This window comes from Mobula birostris, chromosome 4 (assembly GCF_030028105.1).
Source record: "Mobula birostris isolate sMobBir1 chromosome 4, sMobBir1.hap1, whole genome shotgun sequence".
NCBI classification, from domain to species: Eukaryota; Metazoa; Chordata; class Chondrichthyes; order Myliobatiformes; family Myliobatidae; genus Mobula; species Mobula birostris.
In genome coordinates, this window is record NC_092373.1 from 177348759 (window position 1) to 177366298 (window position 17540).

The 17540-nt window shown below is 39.2% G+C and overlaps 1 protein-coding gene across 8 annotated transcripts in view; it reads left to right on the plus strand.

Annotated features, from left to right (window-relative positions):
* The window catches only part of letm1 (leucine zipper-EF-hand containing transmembrane protein 1), a 209136-nt gene that overhangs the window by 157029 nt on the left and 34567 nt on the right, over nucleotides 1-17540 (plus strand). For all 8 annotated transcript variants that reach the window (XM_072256593.1, XM_072256594.1, XM_072256596.1 and 5 more), the window contains 5 exons: nucleotides 3263-3406; nucleotides 4149-4286; nucleotides 7502-7705; nucleotides 12324-12443; nucleotides 13454-13585. In XM_072256593.1, the coding sequence (XP_072112694.1) occupies nucleotides 3263-3406; nucleotides 4149-4286; nucleotides 7502-7705; nucleotides 12324-12443; nucleotides 13454-13585 (738 nt within the window). The remainder of the gene's footprint in view (nucleotides 1-3262; nucleotides 3407-4148; nucleotides 4287-7501; nucleotides 7706-12323; nucleotides 12444-13453; nucleotides 13586-17540) is intronic.

Below are 17540 nucleotides of genomic sequence, written 5' to 3' on the forward strand. Positions count from 1 at the left end.
GAGATCCACTTACAATTGCAAGAAAATGTTTGTGAACCCTTTGCGATTACCTGGTTTTCTGCATTAATTACTCATAAATGTGGTCTTCATCTAAGTCACAATAATAGACAAACACAATCTGCCTAAGCTAATTACACATAAAAAATTGTACTTTACATATCAGTTCAGGCTGGAAAAAGTATGTGAAACCTTGTATTTAATAACTGGTAGAACCTCCTTTAGCAACAATAACCTCCACCAAACATTTTCTGTAGCTACTGATCAGACTTGCATAATGTCCATTCCTCCATACAAAACTGCTTCAGTTCAATAATTCTGGGGTACCTTGCATGAAAGCCTTTTTCAGGTTATGCCATAACATCTCGATTGGGTTAAAGTCTGGACTCTGACTTGCCCATTCCAAAACACAAATTTTCTTCTTTTTCTCTTGCAATATTTTTATTAAACAATCCTGTCGTTTTGTGTTTTGGTTCATTGTCTTGTTGCATCATCCAACTTCGACTAAGTTGCAGGTGATGGGCTGCTACCCTGACATTCTCCTGTAAAGTGTCTTGTTACAATTTTGAATTCATTGTTCCCTCAGTGATTGCAAGCTGTCCAGGCCCTGAGGTAGCAAAGCAGCCTCAAACCATGATGCTTCTTCCACCATGCATCACAGTTGGGATGAGGTCTTGGTGTTGGTGTGCAGTGCTCTTCTTCCTCCAAACAGCAATGTACATTTCTGCCAAGCTGTTCAACTTTGTCTCATGTGTCACAGAACATTGTCCCAGAAGCGTTGTGGAGCATACAGGTGGTCTTTTGCAAACTTGAGCCGTGCGGCAATGGTTTTTTTTTGGACAGCAGTGGTTTCCTCTGTGATGTCTTTCCATGAGCACCCCATTCATGTTCAGTGTTTTTCTTATAGTAGACACATGAAGAGATTTTAGCATGTTCTAGAGATTTCTGCAGTTCTTTTGCTATTCCTCTTGGGTTCTTTTTCTTCTGCTTGTGCTCTTGGTATGATCTTTACAGGACACCCATTCCTAGGAAAAGTTGCAGTACTAAATTTCCTCCATTAGGAGATAATTTTTCTTACTGTGGACTTTTGAACTGTCAAGTCTTTAGAAATGCTTTTGTAGCCTCTTCCGGCTTCATGCACCTCCACAATTCCTTATCCTCAGTTATTTTGATTGAGCCATAAATAGATTTTTCTTGAGAAGAGTAGGCTCTTTTTTCCAATCTCATCTCAGTGATTGGAACACCTGATTCCAAATGGCTTTTGTTGAACACATTACCCCAGAGGTTCACATACTTTTTGAACCTGGACTGTAATGTTTAAATGGTGTACTCAGTATTGATGAGAAGTAGAATTGTTTGTGTGGCAAAAGTACAAAAGTTTAGGCAGATTGTGTTTGTTATTGTGACTTAGATGAAGATCAGACCACATTTTATGAGTAATTAATGCAGAAAACCAAGTAATTTCAAAGGGTTCACAAACTTTTTTTGCAACTGTATATCTTTATGATAGTCTGAGACTTTGTGAAAGGAGGTTCCTTATTTCCAAATTTAATTATCAGTTAGATAGGCAGAGTATTTGATTAGTTTAATTTGGAGTAATGGAAAGAAATAACTGATTATTGATGTTTCATTATGTTTGTAGAACTTTCAGAACATGTTCTAGCTTTTCATTATAAATGGTGGCAAGATTAACATGAAGTCAAAAGTGCAGTGTGAATAGAGCAGTGAAATTAACATTGAACATGGAGAGAGTGTAAATGGAGTGTAAATGTAGGGAGTCTAATGGCAAAAGGCATTTAATGCAGTGGAATCATTCTGCATAGCAGGAAGGACAAGGTGAGGGAGTGTAAAATAAAAAGAAATTTAAATTTTTGTGTATACTCGAAGAGATATGAATTTTATGTAATAAACCTCATTAAATGCTCTTGCTATTAGTTACAGAGGAAAAAAGATGGTCATGCAAAACCTTACATAAATTGCTATTAAGCAGTGCAGTTGCTACTATGTGATATGATGCAGTAGCCAATTACTAAAAGATTACTTGGGGTGTATGCTTTCTGTTGAATGCAGGAACCGAAAAAAAACTGGGTTTGTTTTCCTTGAAACAAAAAAATTTGAAAGAAAAGATCAGCATGGTTTTGATCAATTCAATAAAATTTTCCATTGTGAGGAAAGTGTAATGACATTGATTTAATGATGATTATTTTACACAGTTGGAATGCCTGGTTATGGTTCCTCAAAGCAAATGGAGTCAGAGTAAAATGGTACAGAAATGAGCTCTTCAGCCTACCATGTCCATGATGGTCTTTATTGTCCACTTACACTAATCCCTTTTGCCACATTTAGACAATACCCTTTTGTGCCTTGCTTATCTAAATGTATTTCTATCCCATTAACTGAGTAATGGTATCTGATTCCACCATCATCTCTGTTAGTAAGTTCCAGAAACTTGCCCCACTTTTTAAACTTTTTTTTTGTACATACTTCTGTGATTTGCTGGCATAGCTGTTCCTTTTAATTTTCACTGCCTATTGGGAGACCTATAATATAACCCCCTGCAAAGTAATCATCCTTCTCTTATATCCAGGTTATACCCATGTGGCCGTGTGGGATGATCCTTCCAGATAGCTCCCTGTGTAATTGAGTGATGCTCACACTAGTCAGTGATGGAATTCTGTCATTCTGCAGCTCCCTCTGTCATGCATGAAACTTCTATATCCCGATCATCAAAGTTGCCATCCCTGCCTTTTATTTAACAGTGTTACCATGATTGCAATAATATCGCAATTCCATGTGCTGATTCACACTCTGAAGTCATCTAACTTGTCTTTGAGGCTCTTTTTAAAATACATGCCGTTGGGCCTACTAGCTACCTCCTGCTTCCTGACCTGTTTCTCTACTCGCCCAGTAGACTTCCTCGATTTCAAGTTTCCAAAGAACTGAATTAATACTTGGTACAGATGGAGATATAGGTCAATAGAGACAGATTATATCTAGCCCTGCCAAAGACATAATAAAAACATGATCGATATGGTAGTTGTCATTCGGATATAATTTGCTTGGTTCATTGGATCTATTCCAGTTTTAAAAGGGTTTGCTGTGTTAGGCCTGTAATGTAGCTGCTATGCTCCAAATTGTCTTTGCTTGTCTTGGAACAATAAATTGAAGTTTTGATCATTTAAAACATTAAGTATAGTCCTGAATTGTTGCATAAAATGAAGGAATTTCTTTTGCATTTGAATCTTTTTCTTTAAACTCTCAACAGTTTTTGCGGACGTGTGCTGACCTCTTTCGACTGGTGCCCTTCTTGGTTTTCTTAATTGTTCCATTCATGGAGTTTCTTCTTCCAGTTGTTCTTAAACTTTTTCCTAACATGCTTCCTTCAACCTTTGAGACAAAATCTAAGAAGGTGAGTATGTACTTGCATTGTGTTGTAAAACTTTTGTGGGTTCAAATGTTAAAGTCCTAGTTTTGTGTAATATTTCAACCTGTTCAAGTAGGACTATTTTAAGTGCAGAATTATTAAGAAAATCCAAGTGTACTGTTTAGATGTTCAATGGCTATTGTTGTAATTTTATAAATTAAATTAAATATAATTATACAATTATAAATTGTAATTATGGAATTTTTTGAATGTGTTCTGTACTGTATGTTCAAAAATTTCACCCAAAGTATTAAAAACGTTTTTAAAAATGTTGCCCTTGTCCCTATTGCAAGCTGTAATTCTCAGCTATTAACTGTCCCAAATTAGACTTTTTCAGACCTGGTGTTAGATTTGGTATTTTATTGTGATTGAGGTAATATTTCCATCTCAGTCCTAAATATTTCTTCTCTTTCACAGACTAGATGTTGCAGCACTATATGAGGCTTAAATGTAACTGAATCAACCTATCTAATTGGAAAGTTATGGTGAGCAACAGCAAGAAGTTGCTCAAGGTTTCAAGCATATGCTGAATCTATTGACTTCATGAAGTTATCTTTTGTCAATTATTTCAATATTCAGAATAAATTCCTAGATAATTTATATGAATTAGTTTAACCATGGAAGATAGCCATTATATTTGTATTGGCCACCTTTTAAAGATAGCAAAAGCATTTTCTTGTTGAAACTTCTAAATGTGTTTAAAAGTTATAACTTTCCTTTTGTACAGGAAGATAGGTTGAAAAAAGAACTGAGAGTTAAACTTGAGATGGCAAAATTTCTTCAGGATACAATTGAAGAAATTGCCCTGAGAAATAAAGCAGCTAAAGGAGATGTCACAAAGGACTTTTCTACATTCTTTCAGAAGGTAACTTTTACATTTTAGTAATTGAACTTAATGGTTGTCATAGCCTATTTACAAAAGAATGTGCTATTCATTTTCAAAATCAAATTGATTAGTTCTGAGACAGTGGAACTGGAACTGGCCTCAATCCCTGAAGCAATTTGCCTCCTTTTGATTGGTTACCTATAAATACACATTTGCACACTTCAATAGAATCTAGCTGAGTTGTGGTGCTACCTTGTATTTTGTCAATAGTTGCTGCTTGAAGAGTGTCAGTTGAGATTTTTATTTTTTGATGTCTATGGAGTTTGCTATATTCCAGCCTTAATCGCTGTCCCTGAGAGAAGGGCTGTAAGAAGGAAGTGTTGTGGTTGTATTATTTCTATCCTGTTGGATTCTTGTTTAATTGCTTTACTTTGCACTTAGTAACTGCCCATTACGCCACTGACATTTAGGGCAACAATGTAGATCCTTCATCTCTGGTGGTGGTCAGGGCTTTCTTCATCGTGCCGGTAGCTTCCACTTGGTTTTCACTACTGTCAGTCATACAAATCTCAGGGGTACCGTCGCACACAGATGTAGAAGGATTCTTCTTTGCTGTATCTGTAACAGTTTTGTTTGACCAGTCAGGGTTGTTTGCCCTTAGCTGAAACCCCGAACCTGGAGGACTGGTGGACCACTGTTCGTCTGGCCTTTACCCTTTGTCCTGTTTGGCATAGGTGACCCTACTAAGAGCCAAAGCATAGCTTTCTGGGTCATTGAGGCATGCAAGCCTCCAAACCAAAGAGGTTGGGAGTACTCTTGGAAGTTTTACTCTGTTGCTATGGATAAATTACTCCATGGCTTGCTTTATGTGTGACAGTTCCTTTTAAAGATTTTGTTTTAAGCGGTGAAATTGTTTCAGATTCATAAAGTCATGATAGGAAATAAGTGGGGAGGGTGGGTGTTTTTATCCTTGCCAGGTCTCTATAGAGCAAATCATTTCCCTAATCTACCGTGATGAGAGTAATTTGTAGATCACTGGAATTGGTTTATTATTGTCATTTGTACCCAAATACAGTGAAAAGCTTGTCTTGCGTACCTTTCATACAGATCAAATCATTACACAATGTATTGGGATAGTACAAGGTAAAACAAGAACCGAATGCAGGAAAAGGTACAACATCTAAGAGAGAGTGCAATGCACAATAGGGTGTACAAACATAATGAGGTAGATTGTAAGGTTAAGAGTTCATCTTATCATGCTCGAGAGCCATTCAATAATCTTATAGTGGGATAGAAACTGTCATTGAGAGTGATAGTATGTGCTTTCAGGCTTTTATAATCAACTTTGGCCAGCTCTTCTCTCATGCCACTATTGATCCCTTTATTCCACTCTAATAATGCATCTGATTTTAGCATCTCCCTTTCAAGCAGCATGGTGAATCACTGTCTCCTAACAGTTTTTTTAACTTTAAGCTTTGAGTTAAGGTAACCGGGTCCAGAAGTTTGATCTTAATTGGTTGCAAGAATACTCATTTTGATCAATTTTATTATGGTCTTTGCTACTTTGAGTGTACGTACAAGCAGTTGCATTCTGAGAAAACCATATTATAATTCCCCATAAGGTGAACCCCTTGACAAAATCAAAATGTATATTTCTTTCACGTTTTGTAGTCAATTTATTTTTTATTCACATAAATTCTGTAAGAGTGAACTTTCATTCTGTATCTCAATATTTTGGTAGAGATTGAACTGCATGAATGCGAATTTCCATTATCTGAAATGCCATAACGTGGGGGTACATTGTATTGTGTTGCAGCTTTAAAAAGTTTGAAGTTCAAAGTAAATTTATTATCAAAGCACATTTATGTCACCATATGCCACCCTGAAATTTGTTTTTCTTGTGAGCGTACTTAGTCCAAGAACATAATAAAATCAATGAAAGACTGCACCCATCATGATGGACAACAACCACTGTGCAAAAAAAACAAGCTGTACAAACGCAAAAATAATAATATTAATAATAGTTCTGAATAAATAAGCAATAAATATCGAGAACATGAGATGAAGCGTTCTTAAAAGTGAGTCCATAGGCTGTGGAAACAATTCCGTGATGTGGCGAGTGAAGTCATCCCCTCTGGTTCAAGTGCCTGATGGTTCACGGGTATTAACTGTTCCTGAACCTGGTGATGTGGGTCCTGAAGCTCCTGTACCACTTTCCTAACGGCAGCAGCAAGAAGAGAGCAAGGCCTGGGTGGTGGGGTCCTTGATGATGGATGCTGCTTTCCTGGGATAGGGCTCTGTGTAGATGTGCAGATTTGTGTCCAGTTTTTAGATATGCTACTGCTCTGAATGTCCATTTCTGCACTTGTCATTGAATAAGATTATGCCCTTCTGGCTTGATAGCAATGTAAAGATTTGCCGGGCCATAAGGTTACAGATTGTGTTCGTGTACTTTGTACGTGAGTAGAGTACCTCGCAGATGGCCAGGTCTATTCTGAATGAACATGATGCCACAAAACCTAATGGAGCCTGTCCTTGCTGTGAAGCTGTGACTGCCTAATGCTTAGCATACTTCTGATAAAAGGTCTTGGACCTGGAGCATACGCAGATATTGCCTGAGCAGCTGAGTTTTTTTTGCAGCATTTTGTTTCAGCCATACTTTGTTTTTACTTACAAAGCTGAACATCACATGTATTTTGTCAGTGTTCTATCATCTGCAAATATTTATGCTGAAGGATCCCAGGTTCTCAAGTCGTAAATAACAGGCAAATTTACTTTGAACTTTGAAGTTCCCTCATTCTCACTCATACTCTACAACTATGCATGTAAAGCTGCATTGCTTCTCCCCTTCTGCCAAAGGCATCAGATTGCACTTCTGCACTAAGTTCTGTCTGCCTATTCTTGCATTTTGTTATCCTTTGACAATCAATTGGTATTTGCCTCACTTTATCACAACTAAGTTTGGTGGTGCTAGCAAATTTTGAAATATTATTTTGTTTCTCAGTATCCAAGTTATTTTGTGTATATGCGAGACATTTTAGCATTTATCCTTGGTGAATATCATTGTCTATAATATGCTCCTGCATATTTTTCTATTTTACATTCGTAGAAAATATGGATGCTGATATAGCAAAATACTGGAATTCACATTGTATTGGGAAAATAAATGATGAAAGTTATTAGGAATTCTTTCAATCCTTTTATGAATAGTAACAATTTACTATTTCTTATGTTCTGTATTGTTTCCTTTTTAGATTCGAGATTCTGGGGAAAGGCCCAGTAATGAGGAGATCATGCGTTTTTCTAAGCTATTTGAGGACGAGCTTACACTTGACAACTTAACACGACCTCAGCTGGTTGCACTTTGTAAATTGTTAGAGTTGCAGTCAATGGGAACTAATAACTTCTTACGATTTCAACTTATTATGAAATTGCGTGCCATTCGTGCAGATGACCAGGTAATTTATTTATGGAATGAACTTGGAAAAAGCCATTTGGAAAAGAGTAGAATTTTAACAATGGTGGTCCATTATGGTTGGAAAGAGTGTACACTCTTCAGCTTGATGTCTGTGTCAGCTACGATGCCTAATTAATGTAATCTCATCTGCTTATATCTCTCTATTCCCTGCTTGTCCAAATGCTGTTGCTTCTGCTTTTATCTCCTCTCCTGGCAGCATTTTCTAAGCACTGCCACTGAGCAAAAACAAAAAAAAAACTTTGTAAATCTCCTTTAAATTTTGCCCCTTTCACCTTAAAGTTTGACATTTCCATCCTGGAGACTCTTAACAGTCTACCTGTCTATGCCTTTTATATATTATCAGATTGCCTTTCAGACAGGAAAAACAATCCAAGTTTGTCCAACCTTTTCTTTAAAACTAATAACCTTTAATCCAAGGCACATCCTGGTGCACCTCTTCTGCACTGAAAAAAGATCTAGTGCTTTCCTGGTGTATATGATGAATAAACTCTCCTTGGGCTTCCAGCCGGATACAATTATCAATTTTAACTGATATTTTGATGTCAAGTTCTGCCGTCTTCATCGGGGATGATGGCTGGGCATGTTTGGTTTGGTGGCATTTACACCCTTGCCGTCCATCCGTCCTGATTTGTTAGTCCTCGTCCAATCAGGTTTCTACTGTTGCACCTTCATCATCCCTGATGAGGAGAACAGAATTTGTTATTGAAACATCAGTTAAAATTGATAGTTATACCTGCCTGGAATCCTGAGAAGAGTTTATTCCTCTTCTGCGCTCACTCAAACCTCTACATTTTTCCTGTAATGCAGTGGCCAGAACTACACATGATAATCCAAATGTGGCTTAGCCATGGTATACAGCTGCAATGTGACTTGCCAACTTTTATATTGAGCGCCCAACCAATGAAGCAAGCATATTTTACAGTTTTTTAACCATCCTATCTACTTTAGTTGCCACTTTTCAGGGAGTATGGATTTGTACCTGAAGAACTCTGCCATTTTCTCTGTATTTTCCTCTTACATTTGACCTCCCAAAGTGCAATGCTTTTCGGTTGCCTGGATTAAATTCCATCTGCCATTTCTTCATACATATTTCCAGTTGATCCATATTCTCCTCTAATCTTTGACAACCTTCATCATTCTCCACATCTCTGCCAATTTTTATGTCACCTATGAACTTGCTAGTCCACCAATTTAAATCTTGTCCAAATCAATAGCGGCCCAAGCACTGATCCCTATCAAACAGCACAGGTTATAGATCAGCAGATAGAGAAACAATTCCCCCGACCACTGTTCTCTGTTGTTTCTGATCAAACTAATTTTCAGTCCAGTTGACCAATTGTGGATCCGATGTGCTTTACTCTTCTGGATCAGCCTACCACGAGGGATATTGTCAAATGCTTAACGAAGTATATGTAGGTAGCATCCACTGCTCTACCCTCATCAATCATCTTTACCAGCTCTTCAAAAAAAAAGGTAATCAAGTTCATAAGATATGATCTCCCTGGACAAAGTCATGCTGACTAACCCCAGTAAGCCTCTGCTTTTTCAAATGTGAGTAAATCTTATCTTCAGTCAATTCCTCTCTTAGCTATTAGAGCCAGTAGTCTTTTTGGATTAGTCTATTAGCTTTCAATAATTTACTGGTCTATAATTTGCTGGATTTCCCTCTCAAATAAAGGAAGAACATTGGGCTATTTTCCATTCATCTCAGCCTCCATTCATCTCAGCCTGTGGTTAATGAGGATACAAAGATTTTCTGAGAAGGCCCCAGCAATCTCCTTCCTTGCTTCCCTCAGTATCAAAACAATAGATCCCATCAGGCCCTGAGAACTTATACACTTTTATGTTATTCAAGAGACCCAACACGACCACCACCACCTTTATAACAACCCTTAAATATTATCATACTCCTCTCTGGTAGCCCTACACGTTCTTTAGCAACACTCTTGTTTTTAATGTATGTATAAAATGGCTTGGTGTTTTCCTTAATTCTACTCACCAAGGACATTTGATAAACAGTTTGATGACCTGCTTATTTCTTTCCTGTTTATTCAAGAGTCCAACCAAAATTCAGCTTCCTAAGCATTCCGTATGCTTTTTTTTGCCTTAATTTATACCTTCTCGCATCATCCAAGGTTCTGCTAATTGTTCTTGATAAAGCTTTTGAATAATTACAGACTGAGCAATGTTATAATTCAAAGTGGTGGTGTGAGTGATTATGAAGATTTCAACTTTAAAGAAAAAAGACTATCTAATGAATCGACTGAGAACTTAGTACTTCAATTTGTATTGTTTGTGAGAACTAGCAGGCTAAGTTTTGCATCTAGCAAATTGTCCTACAATGTACAATTTAATGTAAGATGTTACAATTTAATTGATGTGCTTTTTGGATCCAGTGATTTGATGTCTGTACAGTGTGTTGTAAAAGTATTCAGCATCCAACCGTTTGTTCACATGAATGAGTATTACAACCCGGGATTTGATCAATTTAACTGAGAAATTTTATTTACGAATCATGGAAAAACCCCACAGTGGAGCCCAAAAAACGGAAAATTGTAAAACGTGAAGTGTCAGCCATTCAAAAGTATACATCCACTTTACACAGTACATAGTTGAACCATCTCTCACAGCTATTACAGCCAGTAGCTCTTTTGGATAAATCTTTATTAGCTTTCAGTGTGATGAAGCAACATTTGCCCATTCTTCCTTACAAAATTGCTCAGGGTGTGCCAGGTTAGCTGGGGAGCAGCAGTAGACAAGCAATCTTGAGGTCTTGTCAGAGATGTTTGATCGGGATATGCTCAGGATTCTGACTGGACCACTCAAGTACGTCAATTTTCTTCATTTGAAACCACTCCATGGTTGCTCTGGCAGTGTACTTTGGGTTGTTGTCCAACTGAAAGACAATCTTCCTCCCCAGTTTAAGCTTTCTGGCAGAAGCTAGCAGGTTTTTATCCAGGATCTCTCTGTATTTAGCAGCATTCATCTTCCCATCAATTCTGTCAAGATTTCCTCCCTGCTGCTGAAAAGCATCCCCATAGCATAATGCTAGCTCCACCATACATTACAATAGGGATGGTGTTACCTGGTTGGTGCTCAGTATTAGATTTCCACCTCACATACCACTTAGTGCTGAGGCCAAAACGTTCCACTTTTGTCTCATCCGACTGCAAGACCTTCTTCTACATTCCTAGTGGGGTGGCGGGAGGATGGAGTGAGAGCAGATGTGGGGAATAGGGTTCCCCTGGTCTTCACCTACCACCCCACCAACCTCCGGGTCCAACATATTATTCTCCGTACATCTGCTCTCACTCCATCCTCCCGCCACCCCACTAGAAATACGGTTCCCCTGGTCCTCACCTACCACCCCACCAGCCTCCGGGTCCAACATATTATTCTCCGTAACTTCCGCCACCTCCAACGGGATGCCACCACCAAGCACATCTTTCCCTCCCCGCCTCTCTCTGCATTCCGCAGGGATCACTCCCTACGCAACTCCCTTGTCCATTCGTCCCCCCCATCCCTCCCCACTGATCTCCCTCCTGGCACTTATCTGTGTAAGTGGAACAAGTGCTACACATGCCCTTACACTTCCTCCCTTACCACCATTCAGGGCCCCAAACAGTCCTTCCAGGTGAGGCAACACTTCACCTGTGAGTCGACTGGGGTGATATACTGCGTCTGGTGCTCCCAATGTGGCCTTTTATATATTGGCGAGACCCGACGCAGACTGGGAGACCGCTTTGCTGAACATCTTCGCTCTGTCCGCCAGAGAAAGCAGGATCTCCCAGTAGCCACACATTTTAATTCCACATCCCATTCCCATTCTGACATGTCTATCCACGGCCTCCTCTACTGTAAAGATGAAGCCACACTCAGGTTGGAGGAACAACACCTTATATTCCGTCTGGGTAGCCTCCAACCTGATGGCATGAACATCGACTTCTCTAACTTCCGCTAAGGCCCCACCTCCCCCTCGTACCCCATCTGTTACTTATTTTTATGCACACATTCTTTCTCTCACTCTCCTTTTTCTCCCTCTGTCCCTCTGAATATACCTCTTGCCCATCCTCTGGGTCCCCCCCCCCCCCGTCTTTCTTCCCGGACTTCCTGTCCCATGATCCTCTCGTATCCCCTTTTGCCTATCACCTGTCCAGCTATTGGCTCTATCCCTCCCCCTCCTGTCTTCTCCTATCATTTTGGATCTCCCCCTCCCCCTCCTACTTTCAAATCCCTTACTCACTCTTCCTTCAGTTAGTCCTGACGAAGTGTCTCGGCCTGAAACGTCAACTGCACCTCTTCCTACAGATGCTGCCTGGCCTGCTGCGTTCACCAGCAACTTTGATGTGTGTTGCTTGAATTTCCAGCATCTACAGAATTCCTGTTGTTTACACAAGAAAATGAATGTTTTGTCTATTGTTGGTTGTCCAAATGAAAGGAAGGGTGTGTTCTGAATTTTAAGTGATACACACATTAAATCTGATCCCATTGATATCTCAGTCCATTCTGTCCCTGCATGGACTAATGCAGATCAGTTGGACTTGCATTGATTGTTTCTGGGTTGTTATAATGGTGTTCTCTTTTCTTTCCTCTGGCAGTTGATTGCAGAAGAAGGCGTAAATACACTGAATGTAAATGAACTGCAGGCAGCTTGTAGGACTCGGGGAATGAGGGCACTTGGAGTAACTGAAGAAAGATTACGAAACCAACTCAAACAAGTGAGTGAGCAAAGGAAAATTAAAGCTGTTTTTAAAGAAAGTTTCAGTAATTATGATTTAGGACCCATGAGGATATAGAAAACTAAATGTGAAATGTATCTGATTTACGACCTTATTCCATTCTTTAGTCCACAAAGTTAAAGTTTTGTATTCTGTGTTTGTGTGTAGCTCAGAATTACTTGCAGAATGTTATTCATTGATACAGATCTTATTCAAGCTGTGGCCTTCAGCATCCATGGTCTAGTTTTGCTTTTTACATTAATTCATTTTGCATTATAATGTTTGCAATCACCTTTTCTATATTTATATTGGCATATCTTCCTATAGCAAATGATTATCTACAAACTACTGATTACTGAAATCTGAAATAAAAATGGAAAATGCTAGAAATACGCAACAGTTCAGTTGAAGTGTCCCAGACCTGAGATGTTAAGTTTCCCATTACACAGATGGTGTTTCTTTATTTATTTCTCTGCCTCTATAGAAGATCCCAATTAAAATTTGTTTAGTACTCGTAACTCAAGCTCCTTAAATTTTCTTAGTTTAAGTATCACATTGAAAGGTCTTCCAAAAATCACAGCAAAGTGGAATTCCAGAGTGTTTCCTATTCAGCAGTAAAGTAATCTCTGTCTAAACCACAATAAGATTGATGGTAATTTTCTAAATGACTAGTAGATCAGAAGTAACTTTAAAGCATGCAAAGTCAATTTATGAAAGGAATCCCTTTGGTTTACCAGTTACATATGTGTTGTTATTATTAACTTTATAAAATGCTATCCTGCCTTTAAATACGGAATAATTTTGAGCGTACACAAGTATGCCAAACAAGATTGTTTATAATGTGCTAATTCTTCTGGATTCAGTGTTGCAGTTGGGGAACTAATAAATCCTACAGTTTGCTGATTTTAATTACCATCAACATATCCAAAGACTAGTTGAGATGTAGACCAAATTACACAAGTACCAAATAAGTTTCGTGTTCATCATTAATTTTGTTTTCTTCTTAATAGTGGTTGGATCTTCACTTAAACCAGCAAATTCCAACTTCACTGTTACTCTTGTCTAGAGCCATGTTTCTTCCAGATACCCTTTCACCAGCTGACCAGCTTACAACAACTTTACAAACATTGCCAGACAGTGTGGTAAGTAATTTGCTAAATCTACAACATTTTGGGATGTGTTTAAAGTTGCAGTTCAAATATTCTTTGGTCTTTTGATTACTGCTGATTTTACTGCTAAAATAAATAACATGATGAATATCATATTCTCTGTATCTACCCATTTCACCAGTAGCCTCGAGAATGTTACAGTCCTCTCTATTTAGCAAATTCATGTTTAATGTTATTAACTTATTTTAAAACTTTGTCCAGCTCCAGGTTGTTATAACAAATTAAAATATGTTGTGGTCTGTAAAACAACCCCTGTAAACATGACGTCCTTTCTATCTGGAAAACATCCACTCACAACCACATTATCTCTCTGTCCCTCTATGAATTTATTATGTACTTCAAAGTCAGTACACACAATGTGTTCTCAATGTGACATTAAAATGTTATAACTTGGTGAATGTTATAAATCGACTGTTGATACACACAAAAATAAACTAGTTTGTAATTAGTTAGAACTAGTTTGGTTGCATTTTAGCTTGTAATCATGCAATGGGTATACCAGGAACTAAAATGTTGGTGGAATCTACCAAAAATCTAGACTCTTAACACTTCAGGATTAGATTTGCTATCACTGACATAGAATGGGAAATTTGATGTTTACAGCAGCAATACAGTTCCAAGAGAACAATAAATAGTGCAAAGAAAAGAATAAGGTAGTGTTCATGACTTAATAGATTATTTGGAAATCGGATGACTGAGGGGAAGAAGCTGTTTCTGAATAATTGAGTGTGGGTCATCTAGCTCATCTAACTATCATTGATGGTAGAAATGAGAAAAGGGCATGTCCTTAAATGATGGGTAGCACTTTCTTGAAGCACTGCCCCTTGAAGATAGCCTTGATGGTGTAGAAGGTTCTGCCCATGATGGAGCTGGCTATGTCTATGACTGTCTGCACTCTCTTGTGAGCCTGTGGATTGGAGAAAGTAAGATACAAGAGGTCCAAGTATGATATCTGGACCAAACTTTAATCACTGAAGGATGACATAGAACATAGAACAGTACAGCACAGTACAGGCCCTTCGGCCCACAATGTTGTGCCGACCCTTAAGCCCTGCTTCCCATATAAGCCCCCACCTTAAATTCCTCCATATACCTGTCTAGTATTCTCTTAAATTTCACTAGTGTATCTGCCTCTACCACTGACTCAGGCAGTGCATTCCACGCACCAACCACTCTCTGAGTAAAAAACCTTCCTCTAATATCCCCTTGAACTTCCCACCCCTTACCTTAAAGCCATGTCCTCTTGTATTGAGCAGTGGTGCCCTGAGAAAGAGGCACTGGCTGTCCACTCTATCTATTCCACTTATTATCTTGTATACCTCTATCATATCTCCTCTCATCCTCCTCCTCTCCAAAGAGTAAAGCCCTAGCTCCCTTAATCTCTGATCATAATCCATACTCTCTAAACCAGGCAGCATCCTGGTAAATCTCCCCTGTACCCTTTCCAATGCTTCCACATCCTTCCTGTAGTGAGGCGACCAGACTGGACACAGTACTCCAGGTGTGGCCTAACCAAAGTTTTATAGAGCTGCATCATTACATCGCAACTCTTAAACTCTATCCCTCGACTTATGAAAGTTAACGCCCCATAAGCTTTCTTAACTACCCTATCTACCTGTGAGGCAACTTTCAGGGACCTGTGGACATGTACCCCCGGATCCCTCTGCTCTTCCACACTACCAAGTATCCTGCCATTTACTTTGTACTCTGCCTTGGAGTTTGTCCTTCCAAAGTGTACCACCTCACACTTCTCTGGGTTGAACTCCATCTGCCATTTCTCAGCCCACTTCTGCATCCTATCAATGTTTCTCTGCAATCTTCGACAATCCTCTACACTATCTACAACACCACCAACCTTTGTGTCGTCTGCAAACTTGCCAACCCACCCTTCTAACCCCACATCCAGGTCATTAATAAAAATCACGAAAAGTAGAGGTCCTGGAACAGATCCTTGTGGGACACCACCAGTCACAACCCTCCAATCTGAATGTACTCCCTCCACCACGAACCTCTGCTATCTGCAGGCAAGCCAATTCTGAATCCACCTGGTCAAACTTCCCTGGATCCCATGCCTTCTGACTTTCTGAACAAGCCCACCCTGTGGAACCTCGTCAAATGCCTTACTAAAATCCATATAGATCACATCCACTGCACTACCCTCATCTATATGCCTGGTCACCTTCTCAAAGAACTCTATCAAGCTTGTTAGACATAATCTGCCCTTCACAAAGCCATGCTGACTGTCCCTGACCAGACCATGATTTTCTAAATGCCCATAGATCCTATCTCTAAGAATCTTTTCCAACAGCTTTCCCACCACAGACATAAAGCTCACTGGTCTATAATTACCCAGACTATCCCTACTACCTTTTTTGAACAAGGGGACAACATTCGCCTCCCTCCGATCCTCTGGTACCATTCCCGTGGGCAACGAGGACATAAAGATCTTAGCCAGAGGCTTAGCAATCTCTTCCCTTGCCCCGTGGAGCAGCCTAGGGAATATTCTGTCAGGCCCCGGGGACTTATCCGTCCTAATGTATTTTAGCAACTCCAACACCTCCTGTCCCTTAATATCTACATGCTCCAGAACATCAACCTCACTCATATTGTCCTCACTCATCCAGTTCCCTCTCATCGGTGAATACCGAAGAGAAGTATTCATTGAGGACCTCGCTCACTTCCACAGCCTCCAGGCACATCTTCCCACCTTTATCTCTAATTAGTCCTACCTTCACTCCTGACATCCTTTTGTTCTTCACATAATTGAAGGATGCTCGACAGTTATGGCAAGGCTTGAATGCTGTTACTTTTTACAGAGTGAGACCAAGCAACATAGGTAACAATGAGGCTTTGCTCCCAAATGATGACTTTATTGGCCTGAATTACCTCTTTAAGGATTGTGGGTTGTTCCCTAAGCTCTGTACCATTTATTATTATTTTATTTTATGTTAAATTATTTTGTTGAATTTTCTAAATGTAATACTTGAAAATTTGCTTTAAAATCTTTTTGGTACTTCTGCTCAACTGGCCAATACATTGCTGATACCTACCTGCAGTCTAACTTTTTTATCCTCACTGAAAACCACACCGACAATTTTTTATAACGTCTTTATCATGTTCTCTGCATTCACGTCCAAATTGGCACTATTAGCTATGTTAGAATACTACAAACAAGAAGGGCACAGTACTGAGCCTTTCAGAATCCCAGAGCATTTCTCGTTCTGTCTTGAGCAAATCTGAGATTCACTTTTTCGCTCTCCCATAGCCCCAAGGGCTCTAAGTTGTTTGACCAGTTTGCCATGTGAGGCTTTGTCAAATGTCTTGCTAAAATTCATGTAGCCTCCTTAAACACACTGTTCTCTTTGTTACCTCCTCAAAAACTGCGTCATTAGTGGTTTATAACTGCCATCTTGATTAATCTGTACCTTTCTGAATGGAAGATTATATTGTCCCTCAAAATTGATTCTAATAATTTTCCTGCCACTAAAGTTAAACTAATCGGCTTATATTTCAAGTCAAGTTTACCTGGTTCCTTTCTTTGCAAACAACTGTACAATGCTGACAGCCCTCCAGTCCTCTAACACCACTTCTATAGCTAGAGAGAATTGACTTCCAATTTCTGTATTATATGCAGATGAAGACCAATGGAGAAATGCTAGCTTTACTATCAAAGGTATTTCACATGATCAGCTTAGGTCCAATTCTAAAACTGAGTTTAAAACATTTAAACCAAAAATTAATTAGTCCAAATAGGAAATGATCGGATGTCCATAAGATATAGGAGCAAAGTTAGGCTATTCAGCCCATCAAGTCATCTCTGCCATTCTATCATGGCTGATCCCAGATCCCACTCAACCCCCATACACCTGCCTTCTTGCTACGTCCTTTGATGACCTGACCAATCAGGGAACTATCAACTTCCGTCTTA